Here is a 25,794-nt window from a genome sequence, read left to right as displayed (position 1 = left end):
GGAAGGGCGGGGGCAGGGGGGAACCCGCTCCTCTGCCTGGGCTGTACGGCTCCAGCCTCTCCCCCCTGGTGCTCTCAGCCCCTGGGACCTCCGGGACCGGGACCGGGACCGGGACCGGGACCGGGATCGGGACCGGGACCGGGATCGGGATCGGGATCGGGCTCGCTGTGCCGAGGGGCGGGCGGGGTCGCGGATTCGCGCCACGGACCCTGCAGGCCCCGCCCCCTGGGCCAGGGGCGGAGTCAATCGTTGGTGGGTGGGGTCAATTGAGGGGGCGGGGTTTTGTCTCCGCAGCAGTGGGCGGGGTCTGGGAAGGCACCGCCCCCGAGGGCGCGCGGCGGAAGGCGTTAGTGGTGTCGGCGACACGTGCGCGCGGCGGCGGGACCCGGATGGTGAGTGGGGCCGGGCCCTGCGCTCCGCGTTTCCCGCCCCGTCCCCCGGTACCGACCGGGCGCGGCGGGGACTCAAGCGCGCGGGCGGCCGTAGCGGTGGCGGGCGGGGACCCGCTGAGGCCTGCGAGGTGGGAGGCGGCGGGGCCGGGCCTACACCGCGGCCTGTTGCCCTGGCAACGAGCGGCCCCGCACCGGGACCGCAACGGCCCCGGTGCCCTCGCTCAACCGGCCGCCCCCTCCCCGCAGCCGGGGCCGCCGGGTTCCGCCATGCCGATCGTGGAGCGGCTGAAGGAGGCGCTGAAGGCTGGGAGGCGAGAGGCGGGGGAGGACGCGGAGCTGGGCCGGTTGCTGGCCGCCTCGGCCAAGAAGGTTCTGCTGCAGAAAATCGAGTTCGAGCCCGCCACCCGCGGCTTCTCCGGGCAGTTGGAGCTGCTGCGGGGCAAGTACGTGCTGCTCAACCCCGGCGCCGAGGGCTCCAGCCGTCCCCGCGGCCCCCAGGAGGGGTTGGCTGGAAAGCAGGGTAGGTAGAGAGGGCGGGGAGGGGTCCCCCCGGCCCGCAGCCCCGCGGCTCACCGCCCCTCCCCGCCCCTCTCCCCTCAGGCAGCGACCATGGCCCTCGGGGCCCGGCGGACGGCATCCCCGCCCCCCAGAAGGTGCTCTTCCCAGCCGAGCGCCTCTCCATGAAGTGGGAGCGGATCTACCGGGTGGGCGCCGGGCTGCATAACCTCGGCAACACCTGCTTCCTCAATTCCACCGTGCAGTGCCTCACCTACACCCCGCCGCTCGCCAACTACCTGCTCTCCAAGGAGCACAGCCGGAGCTGTGAGTGGGGAGGGGCTCAGCACCTCCGCATGCGGCTCGGCCCGGGGCTGGGCGGATGTCGGGATGTGCATTCCCTGCTCCTTTCTGCCCTTTCCTCCGTCGGGAGGTCGTTCCTGCCTACAGCTCTCTTTTCCCAGCCCTAGCAGCCTTCCCGAGCTCTGCGTCCTTGGGCCGCGGAGCCTTTGTCTCTGCTGGGTATAGCCGGGGGCTAGGATGGGTCCAAGAGGGTCTTGGGGCTGAGCTGGGGGTCCCAAACACCTGCTGTGTGTGGGCAGGGCAGAAGGCTGCGTGCAGGCAGCGGGTGCTGTTTATGGGAGGCTTGGAAAGGGATTCGTACTCCCAACTGTGACCCAGGGGAGGACATGGGGCTCACAGCTCCCCCCCCCCCGTAGGGCTCTGGTGGGATCTGTGCCTTGGGCTGCTCCAGACAGTGCCTGTGACCTGTTTTCCATCTGTGTGGATGCTGTCTCACCTGGGGAGGTTGCAGGGGCTGGTGCTGTGGCAGGGGCTGTGCCAGCTGGGGTGCCGTGTGTCCTTTGTACCCTGGGTGCCCCAGAGCTGCTGCTGCAGCACAGAGATCCTGGGGAGAGCTGAGAATGGCTGAGCTGTGCTGGACCAGCCATCCCCCATCTCCTCTACTGCCTCCACTTCTCCTGGCTTTGTCCCCAATGTCCTGTGTTCTCTTCTGCTCCAGGTGGCCAAGGAGGCTTTTGCATGATGTGCGTTATGCAGAACCACACGATCCAGGCTTTTGCCAACAGCGGCAACGCAATAAAGCCAGTGTCCTTCATCAGAGACCTCAAGAGTAAGCACGGCTGTTTGAGAGCAGTGACTAATGCAGGAGCAGAGCCTTTGAGATGAGGGCAGGTCTTGGCAGGAGGCTTCTTTGAAGTGACTCACTGAGCCTGCCAAGGGGCTGCATGGGGCTTCCCCCGTGGCCTGCGTGAGTCTGACGTCTGGGTTGAGGGGGCTCAAATCCTGGAATCGTTGTCCCGAGGGAGGGAGGAACCATTAGTGTCTGTCACAGCACGTGTTGAGGCTGATTCCTCCCTCTCCTGCAGAGATTGCCCGGCACATCCACTTCGGCAGGCAGGAGGATGCTCATGAGTTCCTGCGTTACACCATTGATGCCATGCAGAGGGCCTGCCTGAACGGCTGTGCCAAGTACGTGGGGCCTCTGGTAGCCCATCACTGCTCACCTGCTGTCCCCTTGATGGTCTGTTGTGCCCTTGGGAGGGAACTGTGGGGTGAATGTTTTTGCCAGGCTGGAGTCAGGGGGAGGTGCCAACTCTAGGGGCTTCAGGTGGATGGCATAATGCTCCATGACACAGCTCTGGGCTTCTCCCTTCTCCTTACACCTCCGCCCCAGCACAGCTCTGGTTCTGTCCCCAAATCCTGAGGCTGCTGTGGGTTTGGATCCTGTTGCCAAGGAATCAAGGCAGGCTTGTTACCTCAGCCCCAGCTCTGTGGCTGTGGGTGAGCAGCTTCCCCACTCCCCATCCCAGGAAGCCTGTGTTGCCTCTGTCTGCAGTGCCAGCTCTGACCAGGAGTTTCTGCTCCTTCCAAAGGAAGGTATGATTGAAGCCTGGTGCCATCCCTTGAGCTCTGGCACTGTCAGAGGCTGCAGCTTCCCTCTCCTCCCAAAGTTCTGCTGGCCAGAGTGTGTAGGGAAGCTGTCCTGGGGACAGTGGTGGCCCTTGGGGGTGTCTGTTGCAGAGGGGCAGTGTGAGACCCAGTGCTGCTCTCTCCAGGTTGGATCGCCAGACCCAGGCCACAACACTGGTTCACCAGATCTTTGGGGGTTACCTGCGGTCCCGTGGTGAGTGCTGGCTGCCAGGTCCTGAGCCTGGAACTCTCAGGGCTGCTGTTGCCCTGAGAGCCTTGCAGTAAAAATCTTTGGGAAAATGACTGAGTGATCCAAAGCCACAGTGGGTCAGCACTGTGGTACCTGTGGGTCTTGATCCCAGTTGTAGTGATGGAAAGAGCTGTTGGCTCTGGGTCCCCAGCCCATTGCCATTGCAAAGGCACCCATATTGGCAGCTGTCTGGCAACGCTTGCTGTCCCAGCAAGTGGTGGAATTGCCAACCTTCCTCTTTGCCAGGCTGTGAATCATGGTGCTGACTTCCCAAAGCCAGAGGGGGGAATGCTGCAGCTGCCTGTGCTCTACTGGGGGTGCAGGGGTTGTGTTGGGGTGTGCTCAGTGCTCTTCCTTTTGCAGTGAAGTGCTCGGTGTGCAAGACTGTCTCGGACACTTATGACCCCTTCCTGGACCTGGCACTGGAGATCAGGGTACTGGGGCAGGGCTGGGGACAGGACGAGCTCTGCTCTGGGGGGGGGGTTTCCTGCAGCTGCACCCTGACTGCTCTTGAGGTTCTGTAACCCACTGGTCTCACAGCACCTCAGGCAAGAGGGACACAGCTTCTGTTGCTGTGCTGCCCTCTCCGTCTGGCAGCAGTGCCTGTTGCCAAGTGTGAGCCACAGGTCCTTGGTTGGGGCTCCATGGTGCTGGGGGGCAGCACAGCCGTCCCCAGCAGCATGCTGGCTGGTGGCAGGGTGGGCAGGACTGGTGTGGGCTGTGTTCCCCTGCTTTGGCAGCGGGGATCTGGGCTGTTGCACTGCCCTGACCTCTCCTCTGTCCTTGCAGCACGCTGCAAACATTGTGCGAGCGCTGGAGCTGTTTGTGAGGCCCGAGGTGCTGGGCGGGGAGAACGCCTACATGTGTGCCAAGTGAGCATGGGGGCTGTGGGCAGGGAGGGTGCTGGATGGTGGGAAGCAGATGGAAAGCCTGCTGTGATATCAAGGTGACCCTCTGCCTGCTCCGTGGCTCAACTGTGAGGCTCATGGCTTGTGATGGAGTCTGCTGCTCCCGAGCTAACTCCTCTTGTGAGGAAGGTCAGCAGATACAGCCCTGAGCCCTGGAGCATTTCCCTGGGGTTTGCTGCTTGGGTAGGGCTGGCAGTCATCTGGGTGGTGGAACAGCTTGAATAGCTTGAGCTCTTGCTCTGCAGATGCAGGAAGAAAGTGACGGCCAGCAAACGCTTCACCATCCACCGAGCCTCCAATGTTCTTACACTCTCACTGAAGCGCTTTGCTGACTTTGGTGGAGGCAAAATCACAAAGGTGAGTGCTCAGCAGTCCTGGCCCTTGGTGGGAGGTGAAATCTGCTGCACCAGCTCTGCAGCCCTTCCCCAGTGATCTGGTGGGAGTTTGGCTCATCTGGCATCTTCCTCAGTGTCACCTTCTCTCCAGACATGGGATTTGCAGGGCAGCTGAGCTGTTCTTGCTCAAGCAGGAAAGCCTGCTGCTCTGCAGGTTCCTGAGATGTCCTCTCCCCACAGGACGTGGGGTACCCCGAGCTGTTGAACATCCGCCCATACATGTCTCAGAACAATGGGGATGCTGTTATGTATGGTCTCTATGCAGTGCTGGTGCACTCAGGGTACAGCTGCCACGCGGGGCACTACTACTGCTACGTGAAGGTGAGCCCAGGGCACACTCTTGGCACCTGCTCTGGGCTGGGGGCTGGTGGGTGCTCAGGGGTCCCTGCAGTGTGCAGGAGGGAGGGTGCTCAGCAGAGGTGCAGGGTGTGGAGCACTGAATGGGGGTACAGGCTGTGCTCTACCACAGGAGGTTACTTTTGCAGAGTACCCTTGCTTTCCCTGGGCCACTTGGGGGTTTTAGAGAGAGAAGCTCTGCTGATGGGCATTGTTCTGCTATGCTTCAGGCTAGGAGGCTCCTCAGACACAGCCTGACCCTGTTCCCTCTCCTTCCACAGGCCAGCAATGGGCAGTGGTATCAGATGAATGATGACCTGGTCCGCTGCAGCAACATCAAAGTGGTCCTCAACCAGCAGGCCTACCTGCTGTTCTACCTGAGGTGAGGGTGCCAGGTGTCCCTTCCAGCTCACAGTGTTTGGGCCAGGGCTGTTACCTTGTGCCAGGGGTAGGAAAGAGCTTGGTCCAAGTAGCCCCAGTGCCCGTGTGCATTTGGTGGCTTGGTGGAGGGTGGCAGGGTGAGGCCCAGCCCCTTGTGGCTTTCTTGTAGATCAAGAGCACCTCACTTCCACAGAGCTTCTGACTCCCGTGTTTTGTGTGTGTCTCTGACAAGAGAATTCCAGTTGCTCAGCCCCTTGCAGCTAACATCTGTGGCTCTGCCTCCAACAGGGTCCCCAGCCCCAGGAAGAGCTCAGAGGGGCCTGTGGCCAAAGCTGCCTACAGCCTGCACGGCCGCACCGGCAGCAGCTCCGATCAGGTCAAGAAACCTGTGACCAGCAGGCCCCTGTCTTCACCTCTGATGGGCCGGGTGAGTCCTGAGGGCTGCTCTTGGCCAGTGCTGCCCCTCCACCTGCTCTGCCAGGACAGGAGGGCTGTGGCTTCACAGGGGGGAACCTGATGAGCCAGGGGTTGCCATGTGGAGCCAGGGAGGGGCAGGGAGGGCAGTGTGGCTCTGTCTTTGGCTCCTTGAATTCTCTGCTCACTGAACTCTGTCTCATTGTCTAGACACCAGACATGCTGCCAGGGAAGAAGCTGCCAGGGCCAGAAGAGATTGGGGTCCCTGTGGCCCGCAACATGTTTGGGACTGGGCCAAAGCTGCTCAATGGAACTGCTTCACCTAAGCTACCCTCTGGGTCCCCGTCACCCAAACTGCCCCTGAAAGCCACCCACACAGCCACAGCACTGCCCAGTGACACAGCCCGCAGGCCCAAGAAGCCACTCACCTTCCCACAGCTGCCTCCCACCTCCCGAGCAGTTCAGGGCTTCAGTGACACCACCAACAGCAGTGGGGCCAAAGCAGAGCTGCCCCGGCAGAGCTCCTGGGAGAACAAGCAGCCAACTACCTCATCCAGCCTGGAGCCTGGGGACAGTGGGGAGAACGCTGAGACCCAAGAGAGAGTCTCCTGTGGCAGCTGTGCTGACAGCCCAGCACACAGCACAGCGGGGAAGCCAGCCAAAGCACCTCCAAAGGGCAGCACTCCTCAGGAAACAGACTGTGGTACCGACCCATCTGCTGGCTCCGGCACCGAGCCCGCTGCTCCCAAAGACACCCAGAAGCTGGTGAAGCTGAAATCGTCCCCGCTGGGCAGTGCCATTCTGGAGCTGAGCAGCACCATGTCACCACCACCAGCCAAGAAATTGGCACTCTCTGCCAAAAAGGTGAGTCTGAGCCTCTACTTGTGAGGGGAACAAGAAGCCTTGTGCCATCTGAGCTGGGGCTTGTGCTGGGGACCAGAGCAGAACTAATGCTGGTGGGTGTCCTGCTGAGCTGGAGGTGGGTGGGGAGAGCCCCTCAGTCATGGGAAGTTGCTCTGCTCTCCTTCTGGGTTGGGGTGCAGGGACAGAGTCCTGCTGTTGTTGACATCCCTGAGTGATGCAGGAGGAATGGCCCCTGCCTTCTTGCTCAGGACAGAGAGGTGGCTGTGCCCCACTCCCTGCAGTGAGGTGGCCTCGCCAACCTTCTCTGTGTTGTGTGTCCCCTGGGGCAAGTGGGAGCAGGTGACATGCAGCTGGAGTGCTGTGGAGTTGCTGCTTCCTTGGGACTTACCCTCGGGGTGCTGCTGTGCAGCCAGGGCTTGGGATGGTGCACGGGGGTTTCTGTTCTTTTAATTTCCTTCCTTCCTTTTTTCCTTTGTGCTTCTAACTGAAAATACTTCTGATTCTTCTTCTACCACCCCTCACTTCCCTCCCCCCGTCTGTGTCTGTTCCCCTCCCTTTTCTCTGGGCTCCCCTTTTTGTTTTCTCCTCTTGGCTCACGGAATCCTCTTTTCTTTAGACCACCAAGTTTTTATTTATGTCAATAACTGCAGGGCAGCATCCCACGGAAGGCGAGCAGAAGTGACCACCACGCACAACCTCACCCACAATTTGCTGAGCACACCTCCCCCATGAACACCACTCACCCTGTCTCTACTCCCTGGCCTTTTGGCAAGTCAAGGTAAGTGGTGTCAGTTACTCTGAGTCCTGCACAGCAGCAAGGCCAGTAGCAGCAGCCTTGGGGTTCCCCACAAAGCAGCTGTCTGGCATCACAGCTGTCTTGGAGGATGATTTGGCAGCTGGTTCTCCTGGGCTGGTAGAGCTTGCTCTGGATCCTAGAAGCAGGGCAGTTTGACTGTTAGCATAGGGTGGGAGAGAGCTTTTCAGGCTCTGAGCACGTACTAGTGTCCCATGGGATCCAAGCACCAGCCTGGATCTAGATCTGGCTTCACGTCTCCCTTGTAACCTTCACCTTCAGCATGTGCTGCAGCAACACTCACTTTCCTAATCCCCTGTGGGACAGCGTGTGCCCTGGATGTGGCACTGGGCAGGTGCAGTGTCACTGCACACTTGCAGCTGCTCTAAGAGCAGGATCTGATCCAGATCTTGTGGCTGATGTGGTATCAGTTGGGTTCTGTGCTTGGACGCTTCAGGATGGGGACAAAGAAGGGAGCTCTGGCTGCTAGCCTGGCTTTCAGATCATGTCAGCCTCTTCTCCTGTCCTTCAGGCTGTCCTCATCTGCTCTCAAACTGCCAAATTCTGGAAAACCTGCCTTTAGCTTCATCTCCAACTCAGCCCCTCAGCTCCCAGCCTCTCCCCTGACCAACGGTTCTGCTGCCCCCCCTTCACACCACCATCCTCCCTGCAGCAAGGATGAAGGGCCCAGCCAGGTCACCCATGGCTCCTCCAAAAAGAAGCGTCGAAGGCATCATCACAGAGCAAATGGCAGCCCTCATGCTCTGACTGTGAAGGACAAGGATGAAATTTCCAGTCCCCCCAAGAAGAAAAAGAAGAAGAATCTCACCCATGAGGGCTCAGAGTCCCTTTTGTGGAAAGAGGCAGCAGGCAAGGGGCCCAACAGTGGCTGTCAGGAGCCAGGCTGTCAGGACCTGGAGAGTATGCCCAAGCAGCAAGTGTCAGAACCCAGTAGTTGCCTGGACACAGCACCAATCTCCCCCCTCAAGAAGAAGAAAAAAAAGAGGAGAATGGAGGAGACAGAAGAACGCTGCTCTGGGATGCTGTCCTTGGGCAGGTGAGGAAGTAGGGTCAGGCTCCATGCTTTGCTCTGCCTGCAGCCAGGCTCCTGGGGCTGCTGCTTGTTTTCTGTGAGCGGGGTGAGCTTTGCCATGGAGCCAGCTGAAGCACTGGGTTACCAGGGGGTCATTCACCTTACCCCAAGTACAGCCCTGGGGTGTGGGTGTCTCTGTGTCCCATTGCCCTGCGGGCAGCTCAGACTCTTCCTCCCCATGGTCTGGCTGGATCGAGCTGACCCCTCCTGTCTCTACCAGCTCTAGGAGGGCTGCGACAGAGCCCTGGAGGCCAAAGCAGCGTTGGAGCAAGGAGGCTGGGGCTGGGGACAGCGAGCACCGCAAGCACAAGCGGAGGGAAAGCCTCAGCAGCCCAGCCCAGGAGCAGCCGTCTGCAGACAGCATCCACAGCACAGATAGCACCTCAGGTATGAGCATGGCCCCTCTGCCCTGACAGAGCTGACTTCTTGGGTGCCCCATGGAGCACCAGTGTCCAGTCCCAACTGCCTGATGGTGCCCATCCTGACCTCTGTCCCCACTGAGCTGCTGGTTGTACCCTGGGTGAGGGTACAGCCTGATGGGGAGGTTCCCTGGGGTGGAGGTTCCCTCTTGCTCCTCTCTGCTCAGGCCAGGCTCCAGTGTGCCCAAACACTGTGCCAGCAGGACCTTGTTAGTCCCAACAGTGTCTCCTGGGGTGAGATCTGTGTTGGAAATGGAGCAACACAGGAGCTGCCTCTGCCCCCTCTGGCATGTGTGTCCTCACCCATCCTGTTTCTGCAGTGGCAGCATGTGCATGGGACAGATGGGCTCGAGACAGGGACAGGCACAGCCCTGAGCATGGCCGTGGGGCTGGCACAGCACCCATGAACCAGGAGGAGCCCAACGTGGTGAAGGAGCTGCTCAGGAACTCCTTGGACAAGGCTTATGGCAAACAAGGTGATCCCTGCTGGCCTGGGTGGGCAAACAGCCCCTCCTTAGGGGGGGTGGCCTGCACAGGCAGGTGCAGCAGAGCATGGTGGGGTGCTCTGGTCTGACTGTACTGCTCCACAGTGTTGACCTGGGAGGGTGAGATCTCTGCTGTCAGCCAGGATGCCATACGAGACGCAGCCTGGGCCTGCAGCGAGACCGTCATCGATGAGTGGGACAAGGAGTTTGACAGAGGGAAGGTGGGTGCTGGCTGCATCCCAGGCTGGGGTGGGTGGGGAGAGGTGGTGGGGACGCTCAGTTCTGACCCAAAGAGCATTCTTGCCTCTGCACAGGTAAAGAAGATTAGGAAGCTGAAGCAGGAGCGGAGGAGATACTTCAATCCCTTCCAGAAGCTGCAGAGCAAACGCAACTTCTGGTCGGTGACACATCCTGCTAAGGTGGTCAGCCTTGGCCACCGGCTCTGAGGTGAGCTAGTCCAGGGGGGCAGGGATGGGGGGGCAGCTGCCTGGTGGGGGGCTAACAGCACTCCTTTCCCCCAGGTTGACATCTGCATCCCCCCACCACCAAATGGAGCAGCAGTGCCCGGGGAAGGACCGTCCAGGAGTGCTGTCCTTGGAACTGCTGGGGGATCCTGCTGCCGAGGGGAGGGGACATGGGGCCCTGGGGATAAGTGATGTCCCTTGGTGTCCCTGTGGACTGGGGCTGATTCCCTCTGCTCCCCAGCCCTGCAGGAGCCTGAACCCCTCCCCAGCCGCGTACATACTCTGGCTTCACTGTGCCTCTGGCCGGGGCTGGAGCAGCCCCTTCACCCACCCAGTCTGGGGCTCAGGGGGACCCCCAAAAAGTGCCTGCAGAGCGTGTCCTCCCTCGGGGAGGGGGCGCCAGCCCGTGCCACAGAACCAGGAGTGCGGGGGCTGGTGTTGGTGTCCCGGGCACGGCCCGGGGCTGCTCCAGCTCTTCTGCCGCTCCCCTCCCCCGGTGCCAGCCGCAGCGGGAACCGTTCGTTGCCCCCCTCCCTAAACCCCCCCACCCAGGCAGGGCCCCGCTCCCTCCCACGGCCCCGCGCTGGCCGCGGGAGGAGGTGGCGGGTCCCGGCGGGGACGGGGCGCTGCTGCCGCCACCGCGGGCAATAAACTCGTGGTGCTTTGTCAAACGGCTCGGACCGGATCGGGACACCGGGGCGGGGGTAGCAGCTACCGGGCCGGGGGGCACCGGGGGGAGGAGCCCTGGAGGCCCCGCCCACTCCTGTCACGTGTCCCCGCCCGTGTCGGCCTCGGCGCCGTCGTCACGCGGGCGGGGCCGGAGCGGCGGCAGCGGCGGGATGGAGGAGGAGGGCGCCTACGGTCAGTGTGGGGCCGGGCCGGGGCAGCGCCCTGGGGGAAAGGGAAGCCGCGGCAGGGCCGGGAGAGCGGGCGGAGAGGGGTACGGCGGTCCCGGGCACGTAGCCGGGCGAGGTCCATGATTTGCAGAGGGTCCTGGGGGGGGGGGAGGGGTGGGGCAGGAGGGGCTCGCCCCGGCGAGCGGGAGGGTTTGGGTTGGGCCGCTCCGAGTTGCCGAACCGGGACCGACGGCTGCGGGCGGGGCTGGGGGGCGGTGGGACCCGCACCCGCAGGTGACGGAGCGGCCGCGGCCTTGGCGGCGTCTGCCGGGCGGGGCCGGGCGAGGGGGTGGCGGGGGAAGCGCCGGGAGGAAACCGCAGCAGGGCGGGGAGCGGGGCCCGCAGAACCCCCGCAGCCCCCTCTGGCCGGAGGCGCGGCCTCGGTCCTGCCGGGGGCTCAGAGTAATACCTGCTGTGCTGCTCGTGAGCTGCCTGCAGTGTGGGACCTGCCGGTAGCCTCTAGGACTGCGTGTCTTCTCCTTGCCTCTCACCGTTTACGCTCAGCTGCTGAATCCCAGCGCTGTGAGCTGAGCACTGGGAGCCTGCACACCTGCAGAGATGGACATCTCACAAATCACCCTGGCTCACGAGCATGTCTGCTGGGCTTGGAAGCACCACGCTCCCAGGCTGGGTGAGGCAGCACAGGGGCTGCAGGTCCCCTCTCGTGTTTACTTCCCCACTTCCCTCCATCCTCTGTGCCCGCAGAGCATTTCTGTGCGGTGTCAAGGAACAGCACCAGGTGGGAAGGCACTGCCTGTGCCTTGGCCCTCTGAGGCAGGTTTCTGGGGGTCAGCAGGTGGGTTTTCTGTGAGTGAGGACTTTGCTGAAGGAAGGATGGAGTTTGGGTGAGATGTGAAGCCAAGGTCCCGATGCTGGTGGTCGTTCTTCCCAGGAGCTGTGGTCACACAGGCACTGCCCGTGCCAGTGAAGACGCTGCTGCCAGCAGTGCTGGCTCACGGGCTGCCTGCCCACTGCCACTGTTGTGCAACCCAGCTGATTAGGAGACTGCTGTTCCATCCCAGAAGAGGCTGTGCTTAGCAGTGGGGACTTTGCTGTGCGAGATAAGGTGCAAGCGCCTGGCTGCTGGTGCGTGGCCTGGCACGGGTGTTGTCAGATACAGACCGTGGGCAGGAGGGCGCTGCAGGGAGCGATTCTGTAAGCAGCCTCTCGCTGCTTCCTGGAATCACCTGGAAAATGTCCCAGGTTGTCTGTCAGCATCAGAAAAAGCCCACTAACCATGCCATGAGACAGCAGATGGGGTAGCACAGCCACCTTCCCAACCCAGACACTGTCCCTTTTGCAAGGGCCTCATGGTCTGCAACTCTCCTGGTGCCTTCAAGCTCTTGTTGGTTTTGCAGGGGACAGTCTGGTGAGGCCTCAGCATGGTGCAAGCCCGACATGGAGGCTCTTGGTGGTGGGATTGTGCTGACGGCAGTGTCTACCCCACAATACGTGGCCCCTCTCTATCCGTCTGCCTCAGCAGAGAGCAAATCCCGGAGCAAGCAGCTGGTGGCACAGATGCAGGCTCCCCCTGCTCCCACCCCCTTCGCAGCATCTCCCCTCAGGGACAGCAGTGAGACTAAACCTATTGGACCAGAGCTACTGAGCAAGAGGGTGTGGGGGCAAACGCCTCTGGCCTGGTGGAGCGGCGGTGTCACGGTGAGGAACCGGCCCGGCTGCTCCTGCCCCACTGAGCTGCAGCACCGGTGAGCAGCCACAGGCAGCATGATCCCAGCACAGCACCATATCCCGAGCTGGGCTCAGGCCCAGCCCCAGGGTGAGGGGGATTGGGCAGTGCTGGTAATCCTGCAGCACCCAAAGGATTACTGCTCGCTCTGGTATGGGGGATTAAGGGATTTCTCTAAGTGGGGCTGATGCAGCCTCCAGCAAAGCAGCTTGTGCTGGGGGACTTGCTGTCTGGGATGGGATGGCCCGTGCCTGGAGACGAGTGGGCTGCATGGGGTGTGGGAGGACCCCACAGGAGGGTGGGGTGTCAGGTCCCCTGGCAGGCTGCAGGTCCCCACTTGAGGATAGGCAGAGATGGCTTTGGGCTCAGGGAGCAGAGCCAGAGCTCCCAGTGATGTGGCAACCACTGCTACAGCCCCTGGGAATGGGGAAGTGGTGTCCAAACCCCGTAAGTCACATCATTGGAGGGTGCCAGGCTGCCCTCACAGCCCCAGGAGCTGCCCTCCTCTGCCCACCCTCCTGCCTGCAGCAGTCCTGGGACCCGGGGTCCCCTCCTTGTCCCTCACCACCTTGCCTCCAAGGGCAGTTTGCTCCCAGTGTGCCCTTTCTCACTGCTCGCCCAGGTCCGGTTTCTCCTGGCTCATCACATCCCAGTCCTTGCCGGTGTGGGCTAGCAGAGGTTTCTGGCTCCTGGCAGCCCAGAGCCGGCAGCGGGGCCGTCCGCAGGACGCTGCCTCTTGCCCCGACAGGCTCTGGGGTTTGTTACTCAGGGCCGTGCCCCGTGCTGGGGGATGGCTCCTGCTCGAAGGGAAAGAGCTGTCGGTCCGGTTTGGGTTCGCGCGGCGCCTGTAGGTCTGGGGGTCACCAGGTGCAGTGGGGCTGGGCGGTGGGAGGGCTGCATTTCCCCCCCAGCAGTCCCCAAGACCGGGATCCTGGGGCAGGGCCCCCCAGTTGCTGCTGCGGGAGGCAGCTCCGTGCCGCCGGGACATGCCCAGAGCTCCGCGGGCCTGCCCGTGCACGGCGTGGGGCAGGCTCAGCCTGTCGGGGCTGTGCCGGGATCGACGCCCGGGCCCTGTGCCTCACAAGCGGGGGCCGCGGCTGCACCCCCTGCTCCCCGCGCCTCCCCAGAGCCGTCTTGTCTCTCCGTGCACCTTCCTTCCTTCGTGCAGCGCTGGTTGCTACGCGACCGCCAGCTCCCGATGCTTAACGCTTTAATACGGAGGGATAAAACCGCTCTAAAAATACCCCCCTGCCGGCCCCCCGCGGGGCAAGGGGGCTGTGGGGGGCAGATGGCTCAGGGAGGGGGGGCTGCCAGGGACTTCCCAAACTCCTCGTCCTTTTAAGTGGCTTTGAGTCGCCGGCCGGAGCGCCGGGAGCGGGAGCGGAGCGGGCTGGTGTGCGGGAGCGGCGAGGATTGGCTGGGGCTGGTGCGTGGGCTCCTGCAGCTGGAGCTGCCCTGCCAGAGCCGCCTTCCCCGGCTCCAGACAGAGTGGGGACTCCTCCAGCTCCCCTGCCTGCACCCTGCCCGCGGGGCCCGGCACCGGGGAGCCTGCCGCCGAGCCCCACGGGCCTGCCAGGTTTCTGCCTGCTCCCGCCTGCCCCACCGGAGCTGGTAGCGTCTGTCACAGGACCTCCGCAGCATGGGGACAGTCAGCGAGCTTTGTGCCTCCAGTTTCCAGGCCTTCCTCTGCCCCTCGGTGGCCGCCAAGGCAGGTAGGCACTTCCTGCCCTCCCCTCTGCCCTCCGTGGGGTTCCCGTCCCTACAGCAGACATGGCGGTGCCCGGAGCTCCGGCTCCATATGGCTCCTGCCAGCAGCGGCACAGACAGTCCTCGCCGCCTCCTTCCCCCACGCACCGCCAGCCATGGGCTGCAGCTTCAGCGGGTGCTTAGCGCCGGCAGGATGGCCAAGCACTGGGCTGCCTCGCATGCCATGGCCCTGTGCTGGTGCCAGGATGGGATGGTGGTGCCATGGGGCACAAAGGTGAGACCTGCTCTGGTCAGCTCCTTGGCACTGGGCTCTGCTCCACCTAGGGCCTGGTCTGGCAAATGGTGTGGAGAGCAGGCACAGTGCCTGCCAGACGGTGCTTCCAGCACCTGCTTGGTATGTGTGGCCATGGCTGGGTTGGTGCTTGCCCAGCTGCACTGTGGGCTGGGGCTTTGTCCTTGGAGTGGAGGGACACAGAGCCACAAGAGAATGAGGCAGTGGCTGTGGACATGGGTTCCCTGTCAGGCTCGCTGAGCAGGGGTGATGGTTAGGGCTGTGCCAAAGCAGGACAAAGGCCCTGTCAGGACAAAGGTCCTGGCTGGCTTTGAGCACTTGGCCCGGCCACCTGGGAGGTTCTTGTCTGGAGCAGCCTGTCCCCAGCCCCTTCTCCTGCCACTCCTCCTTGGGGAAGGGCAGGGCTGACGCAACTCAGGGTGCTCTGGCAGCACAGTGAAAACAGGATGTGGTGCACTGAGATGGGCAGGAAGCTTCTGGGGGCCCCATGGGTCCCTGGGTGTGGGGTATGGAAGGAGCTGGCAGCAGCATCCTGGACTTGACCCATGATCTGCCCAGAGGCGGTGCCCCTGCCCCCCGGCACGGTTAGGTGCAGGTGTGACACAGCCAGTGGGAGGGCTGTGGGCAGCTGAGGCGAGGCCCCCACAGCCCTCCCTCCCCTCTCTCCAGAGCTGGCATTCTGGTGCTGTGTCTCCATCTCATGCTGCCGAGCAGGATTTAGCTGAGTCAAGGCGGCCGAGGCTCACGCCACCTCCCCAGGGATGAGGACATGCTGGGAGTTTGCTTCTGCTGCAGGCGCAGCCCCACAGCCCCCAGACCCTGCTATGCAGTGGTCCTGTACAGAGCAGTGGGATGAGACAGTGGGGAGTAACTTGCCAGGGGGACCAGCATGGCTTCTGGCCCTGCTCCTGATCTCCATTCTGATCCCATCTGGCCCTGTGAGCTGCCATGGGCTTGGAGAGCAGCAGGCACCAGTGGTGCCCACAGCCCTCCCAGTCCTGCCCAGGGTCTGGTCTGCTGGCCACCTCCTGGTGCCACCTGGCTGGGGCCCCAACACATAACTTTGCCAACCCCGGGGTGGAGGATGAGGAGCAGGGCCCTGGCTCCCCAGTTCCCCCCAGGCTGTGAGCAGAGGAGTTGAGGCTCCAGCAGCCCTGGCCATGCCAAAGCAGGAACAGGGTGTTGGTGGTGCCAGCCCCTGGTGAGGCCAGGGTGATGCCCAGGCTGCCCTGTAGCTCACTGGCCTGGCATGGCCCTGAGTCACCCCAGGAAGCACCAGGGTGGGCAGGTGTCCACACCCCAAAACAGCAGCACCTCTCTGGAGCTGTTGGCAGCATGGGCAGGGCTGGTGGCTGGCCAGGATGGTCCTGAGGATGGAGGGCAGCAGTGAGCCTGGCACAGGGAGGCTGGTGGGGTCAGGGTGAGGGGGTGAGGGTGAGCAGCGTGTCATCTGTGGGGTAGGAGGGAGCTGGGGAGAGAGTGTGGTCCCTGTATGTGATGGGGGGCTTTGCTGTGGGGGGGAAGCTGCTGCCTCTACCCCTGCCCCTGGCTGATGCAGGTACCGGGCAGCCTGGAGCATGGGACAGAAGGACAAATACTGCCAGTGTCCCTTGTCCTGCTGCAGTGTGCAGGGTCCTCGGGCTTGGCTGTTAGCAGTAGGAGTCACAGGAGCCCCCCAGAGTTGGGGGCAGCACTGCTGTCCCCTGGGTTGCTGCAGCCTGCAGTGAGGCTCATTGGGCCCACAGAACCATCAGGGCTCTGCTCGGCACTGCGGCGTGGGAGCCGGCGCAGAGCAGGGGAAGGGTTCACACCCTCTTCCTTCCCCAGAAAAGCTCTTGCGTCTGGGGTTTCTCTTCCTCTGGCTGCTGCTGACGCGGCTGGGCCAGTGTCACGAGTGCTCGTCTTCACAGGCAGGGAGGGACCTTCCTGGGCTCCGGTACAGACCCACTGGAACCCTCTGCCCTGCAGTCCCTCATTCTGTGAAGCATCTGCCCTGCTGGGAGCCCTGCCTGGGGTCTGCCAGGACCCCTGCCCGCTCCCAAAGCTGCTCCCAATGTCTATGCAGGTTCCAGCCCCCTGCCCTTTCTTTGCAGCAGGTCCAACCCTGGCACTGAATTTCCCCTCCCCTGCAGCCATGGCTGGGCAGGAGGGATCCTGCAGCACTGTGCTGCTCGGGGGTTGAGGTGTTTTGTCCCTGGCATTGCACTGGTGATGGAGCTGGGTCCTCCCGCAGCAAGCCAGGGCTCAACGGGTGACTCGGGCGCCTGCTGGAGCCGCTCTGCGGTGCGCAAGGGGGGTGGGGCATATCGATAAGGCCAGGCCTCGGGGATTTTGACTGTAAATAACTTTTAATCTGGTGCCATGAGATGGGTTGTCTGGTTCATGGTTCCTAGCGTCAAAGTCTGAAAGTATTGGGAAGTGTTGCCGTGGCCTCTGGAGGGGTGGTGTCGCAAGCAGCGGCTGCTGCCGACCTTGGCAGTGGGGGATTTTTGGGAAAGAGGAAGTTTGTCAGAGAGCCCCAGTGGAACCAGGGAAGTGCTGAGTTTAGAGATTCAGCTTACGTGGCCACGGTCACACCAGGGGCAAGCACAGCTCCCATGGAGCAGGCAGTGGGTTGGGGAGGAATGAAGCGCGGCTGAGGACAGTGCCAGTCCAGTGGCTCACGGTGTCCCTGGGCAGGGGACAAGTGGCCATGCTGGAGATGCTCTGGTGAGTCCAGGTTGTGGCCTGGAGACCACAGCAGCATGCGGGGCCTATGCAGAACGGAGCCGTGATGTGTGGGGAGGAGGAAGGCGGTGGCAGCTCCGCTGGGCACCAGACCCAGCACCCCCGGGCAGGGGCGGCGCAAAGGCCGAGCCGGCGGGTGCTGCCGCTGCCTCCCTTGGGGACAGTGCTGGGACAGACGGTGCTGTCTGTGGTGTTCTCACCGGCGACTTGGTGTGGCGTGTGAGGGAGCGACCCCCGGGCAGGGGCTGGGAGCACCGCTGGATGAAAGGGTGACCTTTGGCTGAGATGGAACAGGAATGGGGACTGCGTGGCTGTGGAGCGGGAGGTCACACGCTGGGGAGTGTTAGGAATGTCTTGGGAGCTGTGGGGCTCCAGAGAGAGGGGGGATGTGTGGTGGCCCTGGGCTTGAGCTTCAAGGATGGTGTTGGGGATGATGGGGTGCCTGTCTCCTGTGGGGTGACAGGAGGTGCAGATGTCACACTGTGCAGGTGAGGTTTGTCCTGAGTGTGCACCAGCTCTGGGCCCTGGCTCAAAAGGACATCACAGAGGAGGTTGTGAGGACAACCAGGAGCTGGTTTCCTCCAGGGCTGGAACAGAACAGCAGAGCTCCATGGGACTTCAGGTCCATGCAGAGCCACCCAGCCATGGGAGGGACCAGGACAGGGACCAACACCAGCCTGCCTGGGGCACAGCAGAGTTAAACGGGACTTGGCAGGCCTGGGCCAGTGGAGAGGAGGAATGCTGGAGCTGGTCCAGGGGCTGCGCTGGTCCTCGCTGCCGCCACCCTGGGCTGAATCAGCAGGAACCGTCGGCGCCCCGCTCCCCCGCTGCAGCCACTGCCTGGGGGGTTGGTGCCCTGGCACTCGAATTCCTCATATGCTGCTGGTGGCACTTGGCCAGGGGCACTGCTCACCAGCCTGGCTCCTCTGGGCACCCAGCTCTGTGTCCCAGCTCCTGACAGTCCCCAGGCTGCCAGCTGGGAGCCTGGCAGGGATGATGCCCAAGGCCACATGTACTGACCTGACCGTGTCTCTGCTCAGTGCCCAGTGACCTGACGCCGGAGGAGTGCCAGGAGCTGGAGAACATCCGGCGCCGCAAGCAGGAGCTGCTGGCTGACATACAGGTGTGATGCTGAGGGCCACTGGCCTTCATTGTCCCCCTGGCCTGGATATGGCAGGGGACAATCTCCCTGCCCACATCACTGGGGCAGTGATGCAGCCCCATCTGGGGTCCCTCACCGCAGTGCTGGGAAGAGGGGGATAGCCCGGGTTAGGCAGGGGGTCCCAGCAGAGGGCATGGCCCTGGGCCATCAGCAGTGGCTTTTCCACAGAGCTCGGGGCCACGCTTGTGCTGGTTCCTGGGGCCCAGGCCACTGTGGGGTGTGTCTGACACAGGCAGGGACCATGTCTGGGCCAGGCTGCAGCACCAGCGAGTTCAGTGCTCATCTGGGACACTCGTCAGTCACATCCCTGATTAAGGCAGCAGAGGCTAATTACAGCCATATGCTGGTCATGATCTAAGGGGATTAGGGGGTAATTTTGTTAACCTCTGAATCTCTTCCTTCCTGCACACGGGGAGTGTGGTGATGCTGCAGGGGGATTAGCAGTGGGGTGCAGCCACCCTCTGTGCCACTGCCCCCCAGAGCTGGTTCAGCCCCAGGGCAGCACCCGGGGTGGGAAAGAAGGAATGGCCGCCCCAGGGGGAATGGCACCAGGGGTCATTGGACCCTTCGTGGTCAGGGCTGGGGGTTTGGGAGGGAGGAACCCCCTGTCTCAGAGTCCTCTCTCCTCTCAGCGTCTGAAAGATGAGATAGCAGAAGTGACGAATGAGATCGAGAACCTCGGCTCCACAGAGGAGAGGTGAGTGCTGCTGTCACCCCAGGCCCTGCCCTGAGCCCTCTCCCTAGAGCAAGGCTGTGGGTGGGAGCCATGAGAACACAAAAGCTGCAGCCCCTGTGGGTGTTGATGGTCTTCCCAGGCACTCTGAATTCCTTGGAGCAGTAGCAGGTTCCTGGTGTGAACTTTTGCCCCAAGTGTCTGTTTTTCCAAGCCTCAGCCCCTCTGTCTGGCTGCAGCAACAGCCAGAGTTTGTTATTCTGAACTGGCGCAGGCAGTGCCAGCCTGGGATTAGGGGGTCCCAGCAGCTGACAGGAGCTGACTCCCAGCATCATTTCCAGTCACCCAGTGGGGCATGAAGCCTGTCACCCTCACGCTGGCCCAGCTGGGGCCTGAAGGCCGCTCTTTCCAGAGCACTCAGTTTGCCCTGGCCTCCCCTCTTGCAGTGGTGACCTCCCCTTCTGCAGAGGGTGACCCCGGCAGGCTGCCCGCAGCCACCCACCATGGGGCAGTGTGCCAGCTGCACCCTCTGCAGGTTCAGTGCAGGGGGCCTGGACGAGTCCAAGCTGCTGGGCTCCATTTGGTCCCTCCTGGATGCTCAGAGCTGCTTTGTGTCTCACAGGAAAAACATGCAGAGGAATAAGCAGGTGGCGATGGGCAGGAAGAAGTTCAACATGGATCCCAAGAAGGTAACACGGGGTGGCCCAGGCAGAGACCAGGGCAGCAGGCTCCTGGCAGACCTGCATTCAGGGGGCATTTGTCAGCCCTTCTGGGGTCATGCTGGGCTCTGCCACCCCACTGTCAGGCTCCTGGCTGCCTACCAGGGCCTGGGCAGAGTCAGCAGCCAGGGCAGGGGCTGGGGGGGCAGTGGGCAGGTGGGTGGGGTCAGCAGCAAAGCCAGAGGTGCCCCTTGCAACCCTCCAGGGCATCCAGTTCCTGATTGAGAATGACCTGCTGAAGAACACCTGCGAGGACATTGCCCAGTTCCTGTACAAGGGAGAGGGCCTCAACAAGACAGCCATTGGTGACTACTTGGGTGAGAGGTATGCTGGCCTGGGGTGGCTCAGGTCACCCCCTGAGGGATGCAATTCTCTGTGAACAGCTCTGTGGGGCACATGGGGTGCCAGGCCAGTGGGGCTGTTCAGTCCGTGGCTGGTACTTGGCAGGGGCCTCTGTGTGCGAAGCAGCCCAGGGCTCCAGCCCAGGGGTAGCTGCAAGTTTCCCTCTACAAGCAATCAGAGTCTGGAGCCGGGCAGGAGGCGTGGGGCTGCTCAGCAGTCACAGGACTTGCTGATCATGCATTCCTCGTGCTTTGGCTTTGTTCCCACAGGGACGAGTTCAACATCCAAGTCCTGCATGCCTTCGTGGAGCTGCACGAGTTCACTGACCTCAACCTGGTGCAGGCCCTACGGTGAGCCCGGGGGGCTGGGAGCTGGCTGCTGTCCGTGGGGACAGGTGGGGGGCTGGCGGGGGCTGCAGTCACCCCAGGGGTGCTGGAGGGTGCATGGAGCAGTGCGAGGCCTCGCTCTTTGCAGGCAGTTCCTGTGGAGCTTCCGTCTGCCCGGGGAGGCACAGAAGATCGACCGGATGATGGAGGCCTTTGCCCAGCGCTACTGCCAGTGCAACCCCGGCGTCTTCCAGTCCACAGGTGAGCACCGGCCCTGGCCCCTCTCCCCAGCCCTCCTGCCTCACCCCTGACTTCCCCTCTGCTCCTATAGACACCTGCTACGTGCTCTCCTTTGCTATCATCATGCTGAACACCAGCCTGCACAACCCCAATGTCAAGGACAAGCCCACAGCAGAGCGCTTCATCGCCATGAACCGCGGCATCAATGATGGGGGGGATCTGCCCGAGGAGCTGCTACGGGTGAGCACCGGGGGGCTGGGGCTGGGCCGTGGATCTGGTCCCATGGCAGGGCTCCTGGGTGGAGCAGAGCTGACACTGTGTATCGTTCAACCAGAATCTCTATGAGAGCATCAAGAACGAACCCTTCAAAATCCCCGAGGACGATGGCAATGACCTCACACACACATTCTTCAACCCCGACCGGGAGGGCTGGCTCCTGAAGCTAGGTGAGTGCTGGCCACCTGGGGAGGAGCTGGGTTGTGGGTGCAAGCACCTTGCCTGCTGGCCTGCTCCTTGGAGTGTGGCCCTGTGGAGGGGCAGGAGCCTGCAGACAGGGGCACAGCCCCCACAGGGAAGGTGTCCATACATCCAGCAGTTCTCCATCTTCCCTGGGCTGGGTGGCAGGAGTGAACCTGGAGCTCACAAGGCTCTGCAGTGCAGCCAGGTAGGCATCCCAGGGGATTATGCCTCTTGGCTGGACGAGCCCCAGGGTGCAGAGCTGGTACTGGGGTTGGAGCACAGAGAGCGTGAGGCCCTTCTTGTCACTGAGACACAGCAGGGCCCTGTTGGAGCAGGTCCTCAGGAGCGAGCGGCGAGCTGCCCCAGGCTGCGTGCATCCCCCCTTCATGCCACAGCCCGGTCCCTGCCTCACCCCCCACAGCATCATCACCTCCCCATCCCGGCTCCACATGCAGGCAGCGTGCATGGCATCCCCGCTGCACCGCCCGGCTCCAGCCAGGAGCCCCCCGCACCCTGGCTCCTGTGGCTTCTCCTCTCGGCAGCTCTGGGGAATCCTCTGCCCGGGTTAAACGAGGGGGAACAGCAGGGTGATGGCAGGAGCAGGGTCTGGTGGGGGCCTGTCCCCGGGGCTCTTGTGGGGGTCTGCTCTCTGTCCTCTCACCAAAGGGTTTTTCTGCCGTTTGCCACCCCCTCGGCATGGCAGAGGGGTCTCATCCCCCCACTGTGCTGTGACCAGTGCAGAGCCTGGTTCTGGCACTGAGTAATCTGTCCCCTGTCTCAGGGGCAGGGGGAGTTGGGGGACAGCCCCAGACCTGCCTCTCCTGTCCCTGAGTGAGCCCAGCACCCAGCAGGTCGTACCTGCCAACTACTCGGGGCAGGGAGGGACACCCCAGGGAGGCCATGGGGGGGGGGGGTAGCCAAGTCTTGTGCTCCCCCAGCCAGGAAGATCCATCCTATAGAGCCACAGTGAGCCAGGGCAGGTCGCCCCCATGGCGGTGCTGCCAGCCCAGCCCCTCACAGCTTCCCTGCTGCAGCCCTGCCCCACTGACCCACGCGGGGCGAGGGGGGTTCTTTGGGGGTTTCCTCTTTTTATTTTTATTTTTCCTTTTTTTTTTTTTTAATTTTCTTTTCTCCCTCATTTTGTATGTTTCCATGATTTTGGCTCTTCCTTTCCTTGCCCCCAACTCCAGGAGGTATGTACCCCTCTCCCTGCTGTGCTCACGCTGCTGGGGCTTTGTTTCCTTTTCGTTTTTAATTGCTGGTGATTAGTCTCATTGCTGCCGCTGCTAACCACCTGCACTGCCCCGGGGACCTTGCCTGCCCAGGGGACAGCCCCGCTCCCAGCACCCCCAGGGCAGAGGTATTAGGTACCAGCCCTGCCAAAGCTAAATGCTCCCCGTGATCTGCCGGCCCCCTCTGCTGCCCTGGTGCACCCATGGCCCAGGGACAGAGGGATGAGGCCACAGCTACTGGGCCACCTGCCAGTCTGTGCTTCACCATGTTCTCAGGCAGCTCAGCCAAGCCATAGAGGGTCTGTTTGAGGTGTCCTCAGGAGGGACCCCAGCCCATGCACAGGGGGTGGGGGTGCTGAGTGCCTGGAGCTGGATGGGAGCAGGCAGGAGATGTCTGTGTGTGGTGTCCTGTGCTGTGCTGGGCAGCTCATGGCAATCCCATGGAGCCCTGACCCTGGCTCCAGCACCTGCAGCCCCAAGGAGCTGGGGGTGTCGGTGATCACCCCAGGACTGCACTGGCCCTTGGTCCTGTGTGGCTCTGCAGACCCAAAACTTTGGGCTCCTCCTGCACTCCCTGTGCCACAGTTCCCTGCCCTGGCATGTGGCCTCTTAGCCACCCACAGCCATGAGGGAGGAAGTGGCCCTGGGGAGTGCCAGAAAGGGATAAGCCCTGGGTTTTGGGGTGGGCTTGGCTGGAGGGAGGCACAGGAGCTTTTTGGAGGAAGTGCTGGCCCTAGCCTGGCTCTGGGCAGGGACTGGGGTGTGCAGACAGCTGGCATGGGGGCAGATGGGCACAGCCCCTAGTGCACACCGTGTATCCTCATGTCCATGCCAGCCCAGACAGCTCAGCCTGGGTGCTCATCCCACACTGGCACATCCAGCATCTCTCTCATAGCTGCAGCACACCAGTACAGTGGAGGGGGAGCTGAGCCTGGGGGTGGGTGGTCCCTGAGCCCAGAGAGCAGCTTCTCTCTGTGATGGCAGTTGTGACACTCCTTCCAACCAGAAGTCTGTGAGCCATGGTCCTGGGCTTGAGCCTTGCCCCAGCACTGGGCTGTGCTGACCAGGATGCAGCAGGACCATGGCCGGTGTGAAGAGCAAATTCCCACATCCCCCCAGGAGCTGCCTGGCTGCAGCATCCTCCAGGCACACTAAATCCGTGTTTTTGGTTGGGAAGGGGTGCAGCGCTCCTGGCCTGGCACCCCTGGCACCTTCCACCTCCATCTTCATCCGTCTGCTTCCCGCTGCTGCTCGCGCCCTGCCTGGTGCGTGCTGCCTGCTGCTGCCCACCCCCTGCCTGGCTCTGCTTGCGCCCGGCGCCGGTGCTGCTGTCTTTGTGTCCGTCTGGGCTCCAGCTCTGCCATAGCCTCCATGTGCTGTGTGCTCCGGCTCTGCTGCACTGGGGCTGTGTCCAACCTGTCCTTCTCTGCTCCCAGGAGGCAGGGTGAAGACGTGGAAGCGACGCTGGTTCATCCTGACTGACAACTGCCTTTACTACTTCGAGTACACGACGGTCAGTGGCCTTTGCTCGGGGTGCATGGAGCTGCAGCAGGGGGGGGGCTGGATCCAGCCTGGCACACACTGGGCACAGCATCCCAGAGCGGGGCTGGCACCCTGCCTACTGCCATGCTGGGGTGCTGGTGGCTTTGGGCCCAGGCAGCACCAGTCAGCACAGAGGGGTGTTGCCAGAATCCAGCCCTGCCTGGAGGGACACGGGGGGGTGGTTCAGAGGGGTCCAACCTGCAGCTAAAACCTCTCCTTTTCTTCACCAGGATAAAGAGCCCCGTGGCATCATCCCCCTGGAGAACCTGAGCATCCGTGAGGTAGAGGACTCCAAGAAGCCTGTGAGTGCTCAATCCCTGCCTGCTCTGTGTGGGGTGGGGAACCTGCAGCCTCGCTGCTCTGTCTTGTCCCACCCAGCCTGGGGTCCCCTTTGGAGGTGGGGCCTGCTTCTCAAGGGTCTCCTCCCTCCCAGAACTGCTTCGAGCTCTACATCCCTGACAACAAGGACCAGGTGATCAAGGCCTGCAAGACAGAGGCGGATGGGCGGGTGGTGGAGGGGAACCACACGGTGTACCGCATCTCAGCCCCCACACCAGAGGAGAAGGAGGAATGGATCAAGTGCATCAAGTGAGTTCTGGGAGGAGCAGGTGGCAGGATGCTGGGCAGAGGGGGTGTGGAACTGGGCAGGGGTGCAGTGGGAACCTGTCCTACTGTACTTGAGGGGGGCAATGCTTCCCAGGGCACCCTGCCATGATAGGGGGAAGCAGGCTTTCTCAGGGGTATAGAGGGAGCTGCCCAAAGCCCTGCTAGGCAGGACAGACCCCCCTACAACAGGTTTTGCCTGGCTGTGTGACTAACCTGAGCCCTTGTTTCCCCCACCAGGGCAGCCATCAGCCGGGACCCTTTCTATGAGATGCTGGCTGCCAGGAAGAAGAAGGTGTCCTCCACCAAGAGACACTAGCTGGGTCTGCTGGCCCTGGGGGGCTGGCATGCCCCCCACAGCCCCAGGACCTCCCCTCTGGGAGGGCTGCAGGGCTGGGGCTGCGTTGCTGCCTGCCCCAGGGGACCAGGACTCAGCTTCAGCTTCGCAGTTTCTTCACCTTGGGGGGAGGGAGGGAGCACAGGCATTGAGGTGGCTCTGTGCCCCCGTCACTGCCTCATCTCCAGGACAGTGTGGAGCTGGGACACAGACACCCTTGTGTGCACGGAGCCTCGTCCTGCCCCGGGCTTGGCTGCAGGATGGGTAGTGTGCATGCCCTTCACCCCTCCCTGGGCACCCTGGAGACACCATCACTGCCCTGATCCCCCCCACAGGCATGCAGCGTCTGGGTCTCTCCCCAGCACCTGTGTCCTGGAGCACTTGAGTGTCCTGTCAGGAAGGTGGATGGCTGGTGGGTATCGACTGGCGGTTCTGGGGTGTTGCAGGCACCGGTGTGAGGGGCGACAGCTCCAGGGGGAGCCCGTGGGGACAGGACTCTGTGATTCTGTGACTCCTGGCCCTCGTTGTAGCGGGCCTGGATCTGTCCTGGGTGTCCCCATGCTGCTGCCTTGGACCTTCCCCCGTGGGCACAGGGAGGGCTGAGGGGCAGGGAGCTGTCACTGTCACAGTGTATAGTGGTGCCACATGGGGGATGGACATGTCCTTGCCCAGCCATGGGGTGCTGGAGCTCGGATGAGGACCCCAGTCCAGCAGCAGCAGGTGGCATTGCCCCTGTCGTCCCTTCAGTGCTGTTCCTCTGGTGAGGGGCAGGGGAGACTTGTTCCCCTGGTGGCTGGTAGGAGGTGCCCAGGGACAGCTGCTCCTGAGGGGTCCAGCTGGGCCAGGGGCTGCAGCCCCCCTGCCTCTGCTTTGCAAACACCTGTGTCTTGCCCTGTTCCTCCAGCACCATGGACGGTCTAGAGAGAGGCACCTGGATCAGTATTAGTCTATTTATCAGAGATGTAAATACTCCTGTATAGTTTTCTCCTTTTAGATTATTTTGTATGTTGGGTTGTTCTGTGCAGAGGCCTCTCTGGAGGGCGGGGGGTGGCAGGATTTTTTTATTCTAACCTTTTTGTTTCATTTTGTTTGGTTTTGCCACGGCCTTGTAATCTAGTGCTGAGGATCTGCAGCAAATAAACACTGAACTGCGCTCAGCCTCCTGTGTTGTGTGTGAGGCTTGGGATAGGCAGGAGCCCCCTGCCCCTGGCTTTGCAACCAGGTTGATG

The 25,794-nt window shown here is 62.5% G+C and overlaps 2 protein-coding genes across 6 annotated transcripts; both read left to right on the top strand.

Moving 5' to 3' along the window:
* Positions 1-285: 285 nt before the first annotated feature.
* USP36 (ubiquitin specific peptidase 36) lies at positions 286-10,292 on the top strand. 2 transcript variants are annotated; one of them, XM_071764335.1, is made up of 20 exons: positions 286-392; positions 639-912; positions 993-1,214; positions 1,909-2,019; positions 2,276-2,378; positions 2,966-3,033; positions 3,433-3,503; positions 3,859-3,941; positions 4,223-4,334; positions 4,553-4,693; positions 4,990-5,090; positions 5,378-5,516; positions 5,714-6,367; positions 7,018-7,145; positions 7,693-8,217; positions 8,474-8,640; positions 8,993-9,148; positions 9,263-9,378; positions 9,472-9,604; positions 9,679-10,292. In XM_071764335.1, exons 1-19 carry the CDS (start codon positions 390-392, stop codon positions 9,601-9,603), a joined length of 3,306 nt encoding a protein of 1,101 aa, XP_071620436.1. In that variant the 5' UTR covers positions 286-389; the 3' UTR covers position 9,604; positions 9,679-10,292. The 2 variants fall into 2 exon arrangements, with proteins under 2 accessions (XP_071620436.1, XP_071620437.1); XM_071764336.1 differs by lacking the exon at positions 286-392 and adding an exon at positions 506-520.
* An 85-nt stretch (positions 10,293-10,377) lies between these two features.
* Positions 10,378-25,722, top strand: CYTH1 (cytohesin 1). Of its 4 annotated transcripts, none has more exons than XM_071764338.1 (13): positions 10,378-10,482; positions 17,971-18,053; positions 18,725-18,789; positions 19,388-19,454; positions 19,690-19,808; positions 20,096-20,176; positions 20,301-20,413; positions 20,484-20,632; positions 20,727-20,838; positions 23,520-23,596; positions 23,856-23,927; positions 24,059-24,213; positions 24,469-25,722. In XM_071764338.1, exons 1-13 carry the CDS (start codon positions 10,461-10,463, stop codon positions 24,545-24,547), a joined length of 1,194 nt encoding a protein of 397 aa, XP_071620439.1. In that variant the 5' UTR covers positions 10,378-10,460; the 3' UTR covers positions 24,548-25,722. The 4 variants fall into 4 exon arrangements, with proteins under 4 accessions (XP_071620439.1, XP_071620440.1, XP_071620438.1 ...); XM_071764337.1 differs by lacking the exon at positions 10,378-10,482 and adding an exon at positions 13,707-13,916; XM_071764341.1 differs by lacking the exon at positions 10,378-10,482 and adding an exon at positions 15,818-16,912.
* The last annotated feature ends 72 nt before the right edge of the window (positions 25,723-25,794 follow it).

Source organism: Heliangelus exortis, chromosome 20 (genome assembly GCF_036169615.1).
Source record: "Heliangelus exortis chromosome 20, bHelExo1.hap1, whole genome shotgun sequence".
In the NCBI taxonomy this organism is placed as follows: Eukaryota; Metazoa; Chordata; class Aves; order Apodiformes; family Trochilidae; genus Heliangelus; species Heliangelus exortis.
Note: the sequence above shows the minus strand (reverse complement) of the source record. Positions and strands in the feature narration are given on the sequence as shown.